The sequence below is a fragment of the Gossypium arboreum genome, chromosome 3 (assembly GCF_025698485.1).
Source record: "Gossypium arboreum isolate Shixiya-1 chromosome 3, ASM2569848v2, whole genome shotgun sequence".
Classification (NCBI taxonomy): Eukaryota; Viridiplantae; Streptophyta; class Magnoliopsida; order Malvales; family Malvaceae; genus Gossypium; species Gossypium arboreum.
Window position 1 is genome coordinate 137712406 of NC_069072.1, and position 11127 is coordinate 137723532.

The window sequence follows — 11127 nt, forward strand, 5'->3', positions numbered from 1 at the left end:
TCTAGTCACATGTGCTTTTTTCATTATTATTAAAGGTAGTTTGAAGGGTTAAACCCGAGAGAAGATAAAGAGAGGTTAAGACGGGAATCATGTCAAAATATCAGCATTTAAGGTTGAGTTTTAAGTTGTTTTTGTTAAATTTTGGTTGTGTTTAACAAAATCAAAGTTGTTTTGTGAACCATTTGTTGGCTTATAAATTTTTCGGCGATTCTTCGGTGAGTTTCCGGTGCATTCTTGTTAACAAATGAAAGGTATCTTCAAGACCTTTCTAAAGGTTGGTGTGACTAACATATTTGGCTGAGTAAAGTAGGAGAAAACAATTTTTAAAATTTATGTTCATGGATTTTTTACAGATTTGGGTAGCTAAATTAAGGCTTTGTAAAATTATCTATAGTATTTTTATAGTATGAAATGTGATCTTCTATTGGTATGTTTGCCTAGCTAAATTGAATTCTATGTTAAAAGAACTAATTCTCAAAATAACCTACTTGAAACTGAAAACCCAGAAATTCTAGGTAAGTTGTGATATTTTTCAAAGTTTTGAATCTCAAATCTTAGGTTTTTGGTAATTGTTTTTTATGACAAAAAAATTCATGTTTTAGTATTACATTGGAACTTTAAATTAATATTTTTAAAGCTATCAAATTTTCGAAAGAGCTTAGAGTTATGATGGTTTAAAGTGAATCAAATAGGCATGAGAATTCTAAAATATAAAATACAAAAATTTTCGATTTTATTTCGTTTTAATATTATTGTTGCCAAATTAAGTTTTATTAAGTTAAACATCATCTTAAATTAATTTTCAAAATTTTGTTGAATTCATATATATATATATATATATATATATATATATATATATTATTGTACTTGTTTAGTTACTCAAATGGTTACCTCACAACCGAAATAACCTGGAATCACCAACAAAGATTATAACTATTTAAGTTTAAGATTTCACGATTATATTTTGATTTAAGAATGCCTTTGGTAAATTTTAGGCCTCTAGGATATTTGCGTATCCATTACTCAAGTCTCGATTTGATTACTCAAGTCAGTGGTTCGATATTTCTTAGGGTTTTAAATTCTTAAAAACACTCAACCTTGAATGATTTGCATTATCTATGTAATATATGATTTTGCTCGTATTTCATGAAAATCAAGTTAAGTGTGCAAGTAAGGTTCTTGCAAGCCTAGCCTTAGGATAGTTTGGGAGTGCGGCCGCCCTGGGTTTAAGACTGGAAATGGCCCAAATTTATTTTTCTTTAGCTTTTAATGTGGAAAAAAAAAATCTTCAACATTTTAAGATTTCTAATTGACGCGGCAGAAAAAAAAAGAAAAAAAATAAAATGAGCCCCAATTTTTTATTTTATTACTAGTATATGTTTTTATTATAGTGTATTACATTTTATAGTTTTTTTTAAAAGGACCTCAATTTATTATTTCACCTAAGGCTAAAAAATGTCAAGAACGGATCTAGGTGTGTATATATATATATATTTAACGAAACATATGTTCATATCTAAATCTTGTTATATAATCTATTTTTTAGAAAATTGTTATGGACTTAATATTTTTGGTACATATCCACTATTGAATATTGTTTTAGTAACTCATATGCCATTGAAGTATGCTTTGGTGTGTATATATATATTATTGAAGCATGTTTTGGCATATAGAACACGTTTTGATAAATATGCTTTTGGAGATATGTTTTCGTATGTGGAATATGTTTCGTACAAGATAAGACACATGAAAGATAATCCAATCTTTCTGTATTTCAGAATTTGCTCCTAATGTGCTATGTTTTAGTTCTGTCAATGGGGTTAAACCTTGACAATGTCGACATGTATTCCGTTTTTAGAAATTGGTTTCAACTGTATTACCAGTTTCGAATAGTGGTATAATTTCGCTTCACGCAACTGGGACAATTGTGGTTTTCGACCTTTGTCGGTGACCATAGCTTGTAAAAGGAGTTGTATCATGTATAATTATATATATATACTTAGAAATTTGTTTTGGCTTATATATATATTTATGTTATGAAATTCAATTTTTGATTTATGATGGATTTTAAAGATGTTCTCATACATGTCTTTAATTAAACCATTTTGGCCTAAATATTTTTATGCTTGTTTAACCCAATTGAATGAAATATCAATTACTTACTAAGTAGTTTGTACTCACTCTCTCCTTTACTATTGTACATGTAACACTTCTAAAATTGTTATACCATAAAATCAGTAATATATCAAGATTGTGTACAATTGATTTCTCTATAAAGTGAAATAAGGAAAATAAAAGTGATGAAACAGAAGGTTGAATGAGGTCAAGGGAAGTTGAAATAAGAAGAATGTTGTGATATATTAATTTGAGCTAGGAACTAAATCATAAAGATATGAAAAGTTTGGGGATTCAAGTATGATTATCCAAAATTTGAAGGGTTGATGTGTAAACATGAGAAAGCTGAGGGACTAAAATTAAAAACAACTCAATTTTTTATGACATGAAATTGACATGTAGGAACCAAATTAGTTAAGTGAAGAAATATGAGAGACTGAATTACAATTTAACTAAAAATAAATAATAAATCTAAGGATGAAATTTTAAAGAAGCATCAAGGGAAAATGGTCATATAGTTAACTATTTAAATTAGAATATTGACTTGAAGTTTTTAAATACTATTCTAATAAATATTTTCGTTTTCCACACGATGAATAATGAATTAGAGTAAGGGTTAAAAAATTCATGCCAATTACTAAAATCATTAAGGGTGCTGGCAAGGGCGAAGTCAGAAAATTTTTTTAGGGGGCCGGATGAAATTTTAATTTTTTATAGTTTATATATTTATAATTTATAAAGGATTCAATCAAATTTTTATAATTTTAAAGGGGTCAAAGTGTAATTTTACCTTTACTAATTTAAAATTTTTAAAAAGTTTAAAGAGTCTAAAATATAATTTTACATTTTAGGGAGGCCGGGGCCATGCGAGCCCCCTGGCCTCGCCGCTGGGTGCTGGTATAGTCATCAGACTTAAACTACGAAATGCTACTATAATTATCAAAACAAATCACATACAAATTAAATTTTAAAATTCAGTTAAACAATAAAACATATTATAAATCCATGCCTCATATGAATTATAATCAAACCAAGGCTAACCCAAGCATACGAGAGCTCTTAAGTCAAGTTGGTAGCTAAACAATTTCAATATTTGAAGAAAAAATCAAGTGGGTGTTGCGACGTTGTAATCAGTAAGGACCAAAATGCTAAATTTTGAATTACAAGGGTGTTGCGACATCGGGGTTCGACGTTCGCAACATGCACTAGCTGGTGTCAAATTTTTAAAAAAAAATACAATTAATATTTTCTTTTTTGCACTCAAATTGAAATTTTAAATTTTCAAAATAGATTAAAAAGATCCTCAGACTTAAAAAAAAAAACAATTAAGCCCTTAATTTTTTTTTAGACACTCAATCAAGTACTTAAACTATTAAATTTAAGAACAAAAAAAACCTCGTTAAACCTCTAGGTCGGATTTTAGATAAGATATTTTGAATTTAGATTCTTATTATCCTGTTCTTCTTACGCAAAAGTCACCTTATTTATTTGGAGAGTACATTTGTGATTTTTGTAATGAATTGGATAATAAGTTTGTTTATCATTGGTCTTGCGGATTGGACTTTCATATTAAATTTGCTTTCTTTACGTTTAATATTGCCCGGAATAATTTGAAAGATCTTGAGCATGTTGCCCTTCAACATCCTTTGATTTCAACTGAAAATGGTGATGAAGAACGTGAAGATGTTAGTAAGTGCTTTGGATGTCGGGAACCATTAGTAAATTATACACACTTTTCTCCTAACTGTGGATTTAATTTACATGAGAAATGAGCTACGCTTTCTTTCAAACTGAATCATGGGTGCCATCGCAAGCATCCTCTTGTCCTACAATTTAACAGCCAACGGCTCTCTTGCAAGATATGCGGAGAAACCAGTGGAAAGGGTAGAGGATTTGTTTATGGTTGTTCATTTTGTAAGTTTGCTGTTCACATTGAATGTGTATCAGCATCTTTAGATCTAGTTGCTGAAGATAAAACCCATGATCACATCCTTTTAGTTTGTTTGCAAGATGATCATCATTCATTTGTGATGCATGTGGTATTGAAGGAAGTTATGCTTCCTACATATGTTGTACATACAATATTATGGTCCATAAACAGTACACTTCATTGTCACGCATCATCAAAAGCAAGTGATATGAAACAACTTAATCTCGTAAATTTATTTAAAAACCGGCATATATAAGAAATTCATCTCAATATTCATTATCTAATCCACAAAGTAAGGAATAAAGTGAAAATTTTGTTTTTTCTTTTAATTTTTTTTCCATTATTCTCAAATTTAATAATGAACCTAGAACACACCCAAATCCATTACATCCCATTCTTAACTATTATAAATTAAGATTGAATTATAAAAGAATACGAAAAGAGGAAGCCAAATAACCGCAATGCATGCATCAATATATGTAACAAAAGCCTGTATAAACATCAAAATGCTTGTAATATTATTTAAAATACCCTCATAATTTTACAATCAAGATTTGTCATATACTTTACTAAACTTTAACTTTAAAAGAAACCCGCTGAAGTAAAGTATCAAAGCAAAGACTCGTTAAAAGCAATATAATAAGATAGTTTCAGAGTCTCTCTTTCAAATTTGTACTTTGCTTCAAACATTGAGTTTCAGTTTTTCTTGCTACGTCGACGGAAAAAAACCAAAGAGGAAGGAGAAATGGAGGAGTCAAACAATTATGGGCACCAACATCCCCTGCTTCTTATCTTGAATCAAGACCAGATGATCTACAATCAAAGTGGTGTAACTGATTGCTCCAGGTGTGGGGAGAAGGTGTCTACTCCATGTTTATGCTGTGCGGAGCACTGCGGGTTTTACCTTCACAAGGTATGTGCCGGCGCACCTTTGGAGCTTAATCACCCTTTTCATCTCAACCATCCTCTTCTTCTTATGCAAAATGCACCTTATTCATCTGGAGGGTACATTTGCAATTTTTGCGGTAAAGGCGGTTATGATTTTGTTTATCACTGCTCTTGCAATTTTGACTTTCATATTAAATGTGCTTTATTTACATTTAATATTGCTGAGAATAACTTGAAAGAGCTTGAGCATGTTCCCCTTCAACATCCTTTGATTTCCACTGAAAATGGTGATGAAAAACTCAAAGATGCTGCTAAGTGCTTTGGGTGTTGGGAACCATTAGCAAAGTATACACACTTTTCTCCTGACTGTGGATTTAATTCACATGAGAAATGCGCTAAGCTTCCTTTCAAACTGAATCATGTGTGCCATCGCAAGCATCCTCTTGTTCTACAATTTAATAGCCAACGGCTCTCTTGCAAGATATGCGGAGAAACAAATCGAGAGGCTATAGGATTTGTTTATGGTTGCTCTCCTTGTAAGTTTGTTGTTCACATTGAATGTGCATCACAATCACCATTACAAGTTATTAAGAGTACAAATCATGAACATCCATTCACCTTGTTTTTGAGACAAGTTCCATTCACTTGTGATGCGTGTGGTTTCGAAGGAAATCATGTTGTCTATACATGTGGTACATGCAACATTATAATCCATAAAAATTGCATTTCATTGCCTCGCATTATCAAAAGTAAGTGGCATGACCATCGCCTTCTTCACACATATTTCCATCACATAGAAGATTTTGGAGTTTTGAATTGCATGATATGCCATGATGAAGTCGATACAGAGCATGGTAGTTACTATTGTTCAAAGTGCAATGTTATATTCCATGTGCATTGTGTGACAGAGGATAAACGCTCATATGCAGTAGTTTCACTAGAAAATGAAGATGAGATTCCCTATGAAAGTTCCATCACTGTCTTAGAGAGCAATGATGCCGGAGAAGCTACAAAAATAAAACATTTCAAGCATATACATAATCTAATGTTAAGTCCCTTTGTTGGAAGGTATGAAAATGGTTGTGACGGGTGTTTGTTGCCAATCTCGGGACCATTTTACTCCTGTTCATTTTGTGATTTCTTCCTACATAAAGCGTGTGCTGAGTTACCTAAGATGAAGGATGTTTGGCATCATTTGTGCCAAGAACCTCTTGTCCTTATTTCGGACAAAGCTTTTGAGTGTCTAGAATGTCTGAACTTGTATAATGCCTTTGCTTATGAATGTTCTGGATGTGAGACAAAGATATGTCTCCAATGTGTGATTGCTCTTACTCCTGGTGCTCGAACATTTTTGAAACATGAACACCCCCTCTTTTACTATAGAAAGCACAAGGGGAAATGCAATGCTTGTGGTAATACTACAAGGAGCGCATTTTGGTGTAAGGATTGTAATTTTGTGCTACATGTGGAATGTTTTTCACTTCCAATTACAGCTCACCACAAATGTGATGAGCATCTTCTTTCACTCACTAATCATAATGATAATGGTTATTCAGAAAGTTATTATTGTGATATCTGTGAGAAAAGTCGAGATCTAAATCGTTGGTTTTATCATTGTGCAACATGCGATACTTCTGCTCATGTTGGTTGTGTTCTTGGAAATTATTCATTCCTCAAACATAGGAGCATCTATGAAGAAAAAAGTCATCCACACCCACTCATCATTGTGAAGAAGAAGTATTACTACCCTAATTGTGATAAATGTGGTAAGCCTTGTGAAGATGTGGCTCTTGAATGCTCAAAGCCGGAGTGCAAATATATTGTCCACTGGGATTGTGTAGCACCCGATTATCTACAGAGTTGGTGGGACTGGTGCATGTAGCAATTCAGAAGTAATCATATTTGAAACTTACCACTTCATTTGCAGGAAAACTCAAGACTAGAAAATAGGGTTTGATTTTTATCTTGTTACTTGTGATGTTAGTCATTGTTGTCATTGTAATTTGATTTGTTTTAAATAAATGTCATGTAGTAATATGAAGTTGAAACTCGAGAGGTTTGTATTGTTGATTTTAGAATTTCTTGTAATTTGAAAGTGTGATTGTACTTACAATAGTAAAGGTGTTGCTTGATGCTACTCTTAATAGCTCTTTAAGCTCTTTGTTTCTTTATATAAGTTACTTGAAAATACAAGTTTTTTTTCTGAAATTATGTCTCTCTTTTTATGCACATTTAAATTAAGTTTAACATTTGATTGTGCATTTGTTGTCGCTCTATGTATAGATATATAACACAAAAGATTTTATATTAAAATACATTGAAAACTATTTATATTAAAAAACACTATCATAATATAATAAATGATTTATTGTATTAAATATAATTTTAAAATTTTTATTTTGGGTTGGGTTATTTTTTGAGTAATTTTTTTTTAGGTTTTAAGTAATGAATTTGAATGTTTTTAGTTAGTGATTTAATATAAATATAATATTTATTTAACATATATAATTAATAAAATTATTTTTTATAACATATATATTTTTATGACCTGAATTATTAGTTAATAATAAAATATTTATTTCATTTGAATTTAAATTAAAATATAAAGATATTTTTAAATTTTAATGTAAAATGAGTTAAAATTCAACTTCAACAAACAAATTGAAAAATAAAATTAAGGTATTCTTCAATCCAAAAAGGAACATCCTTATTCCTTACCCAACTTCATCCTTTTCTTTATTTTTTCTGTAAGGGAAAAATCATATTTTGACAAGATAATTTTGTTTCAAATTTTAAAGTAAATAGCTTTTGATATTTCTTAGTATCCACGAAAATTCCAAAGGTTTATTTATTTTTTTATAAAAAGATAAAAAATCATGGATTCACTCAATTTAGAAAGGATATCCCATTATTAATAAACATCAATAGAATCCCTTTCGATGATGGATCAAATTAAATTTAGAACACACTAAGGATCCATATGTAAACATTGTAAAAAGGTAGGAACTTCTTTTACAATTTTGCAACTTTTTTAAAAATTGTAATATTAATATTATTAACAGAAAATATTTAGTCATAAATATCAAATCAACCCAACCTCAAAAGCAAATGTGAAGCAGGCAGAGCTCTACAACCATAAGATAAGATCAAAGCATTGACCACCTCATTGACTTCACCTCTATTGTTTACTATAACCCACCCTCTACTTCTGCCACTTCCTCAATCATTATCTTTCTTCACTTGTATTCTTGTTTTCCCATTCAATCTTTGCTCCCAAAATCAACCTTTTCATTTCTTTATATTGCTTGGGGAAGCAGAAATGGAGGAGTCTAACAATTATGGCCACCAACATCCCCTGCTTGTTATCTTGAATCAAGACCAGCTGATCCACAATCAACATCCCTTGTTAATTACATATTTTAAAAAATTTTAAAAATTAAAAGTGAAATACCTTGAAATATTTATAGATGCAAGGGAAAGAAGGCAATTGGATGCAAATGGGTATATGCAAAGAAGGAATGATTTCCTGGTAAAAATGAAATTAGATACAAGGGTAGATTGGTAGCAAAGGGTTACACTCGAAAGAAGGAATAGACTACAATGAAGTGTTTTCTTCAGTTGTGAAGCATTCGTCTATTCAGATTTTGCTAGCCTTGGTTGCGCAACATGACCTTGAACTAGTTCAGCTTGATGTGAAGACCGCGTTTTTACATGGTGATTTGGAAGAGGAAATCTATATGACTTAGCCAAATGGATTCAAGGTTGCTGGTAAATAAAATTGGGTTTGCAAACTGACAAAGTCACTTTATGGATTGAAGCAATCTCCAAGGCAATGGTACAAGCGATTTGATCAGTTCATGAAAGGGAAAAGGTACACAAGAAGTAAATTTGATCATTGCGTGTATTTTCAGAAGCTACAAGAAGAAATTTTCATATACTTGCTCTTATATGTTGATGATATGCTGATAGCATCTAAGAGTAAAGTTGAAATTGAGACATTGAAGACTCAACTCAATCTTGAGTTTCAGATGAAAGATTTAGGTGAAGCTAAAAAGATTCTTGGCATAGAAATATGTAGAGATAGAGCTCATGGCAAAGTTAGCTTGTCTCAGAAGCAGTATTTGAAGAAGGTACTACAGCAGTTTGGCATGAACGAGCAAACAAAACCTGTAAGTACCCCGTTGGCTTATCATTTCAAGTTTTCTGCACAACTATCTCCTTCGACGAATACGGAACAAGAATACATGTTGCAAGTTTCGTATTCTAATGCAGTGGGTAGCTTGATGTATGCAATAGTGTGTACAAGACCCGACATTTCACAGGCAGTTAGTATAGTGAGCGGTATATGCATAATCTCGAAAAGGACATTGGCAAGTCGTGAAATGGATTCTACGGTATATTCGAAGACCGTGGATGTTGGATTCTTGTTCAAGTAGGATAATACACTTGGTAAAGGTGTTATTAGATGCGTTGATTACGACTATCTTTGGTGATTTGGACAAGCGAAGATCAACCACCGGTTATGTGTTTACACTTGCTGGAGGACTAATAAGTTGGAAGTCTACACTATAGTCTACAGTTGCGTTGTCAACCACAGAAGCCGAATACATGGCTGTAACAGAGGCTGTAAAGGAAGCTGTTTGGTTATAAGGTATGGTTAAAAACTTGGGATTGGTTTAGGAGCATATTAACGTGTATTGTGATAGTCAAAGTGCTATTCATTTAGCAAAGAATCAAGTCTATCATGCACGTACAAAGCATATCGACGTACGATTCCATTTTGTGCGAGAAATTATTGATGAGGGGAAAATTTGTCTTCAGAAGATCAAGACTCCAGATAATCCCGCAGATATGATGACCAAGGTGGTAACAGCAATCAAGTTCGAACATTGTTTAAACTTGATCAACATCCTGCAAGTTTAATAGTTGAAGAATGCAGTATCAAGTATTGTTGTCAAAGGCAAAAAGAATTGTGTAAAGATAAGATTATCCTAATCAAATCTTCAAGGTGGAGATTATTAGCAGCTACCCATATCTTTGAAAAGTCAAAGATATGAGTGTCAGAAAATTGGCACCGGAAATAAGAACATTTAAGGCACCGAAATTTGGTTTGAAATTTTGCATGGGATAATTGCAATTTTGGTCCCTAATTGTATAGGGACTTTGCAAGTTGATCACTGAACCTCAACTATAAATAGGTCTAACCAATTCTCATTTTCTTCATCCCATATTTGTCATTCTCTACTTAAGGCATTGTTCTCTCTCTCCTTATTTGTAAATTTCACTTGTATTTTTGGAGTGAAATATATTTGGTAGTGCTCGAGGATGTAAGCAAAATTTGCTGAACCTCGTTAAAATTCTGGTGTTCTTTATTGTTTATTTTTGCATATTTTGTGAGTGTGATTATAGCAATTTATTGTGCTATTAAATTACGATAAAGGGATATTCTGGCTAGGAAAGACCTGGTACTTAAGTGATCCTCGTGATCCACCTCTCTTTCCTGGGAATTGAACTTAGTGTAATTTTTTAATACAATAATTTTGCTCTTTTACACGCTTTCGCGCAACAGACATTGATGAATTATCATTGAAGGCACACATTTTGCAACCCCAAACCTTTTGAGATTCGAAACAGTTGTTTAACAAGTTAAGTAATTGCTGCATATTTGAAAGCAAACTTGTTATCTAGCTTTGTTCAGCAATTGCGGAGTTGATAGGCAAATTTGGTTAACATTGGTAAGGCATTATGTCCTCTCCTACTCTATTTATCTCATCTTCAATGGCCACTAAAACTAGAGAGGACGTTTTTTGGGGTAAGGCCAATAGGCCATGATTATGCTGCCTATGCATAATATTTTTTTTATTATTATTAGTTGAAGTAGTAATTGCTCTTATTAGTGTTACCTGAAAATTGGGTAAAGTTTCTGTTGTGCTTATTAAGGTGAAAGTGTAAGGAAAGTTGATTTAAATGAATTTGACAGACATTAAATCATAAGGAAAAGAAGCATAAAGATTCTGTTCATATATTTAATGGTAATTTGTACAAATCTGACATATTTTTTTAGCAGTCAAAATCTGACTTATTAAAAGAAAGAAAATCAAATCCATCGATAAGATAGTACATTAATATAGTTTATAAGAGTATTATTTTTATTATATTTTAGTATATAAATTAATTTTAATCTGTAATATTTT

At 31.7% G+C, this 11127-nt stretch overlaps 1 protein-coding gene across 1 annotated transcript; it reads left to right on the top strand.

Annotated features, from left to right (window-relative positions):
• Nucleotides 1-4706: 4706 nt before the first annotated feature.
• LOC108475376 (uncharacterized) lies at nt 4707-7141 on the top strand. The gene has a single exon (XM_017777337.2). It carries the CDS (start codon nt 4791-4793, stop codon nt 6813-6815), a length of 2025 nt encoding a protein of 674 aa, XP_017632826.2. The 5' UTR covers nt 4707-4790; the 3' UTR covers nt 6816-7141.
• The last annotated feature ends 3986 nt before the right edge of the window (nt 7142-11127 follow it).

What these genes read in the sequence shown, in the direction of transcription:
- LOC108475376 (XM_017777337.2), top strand. Translation starts at nt 4,791, where the DNA reads ATGGAGGAGTCAAACAATTATGGGCACCAACATCCCCTGCTTCTTATC.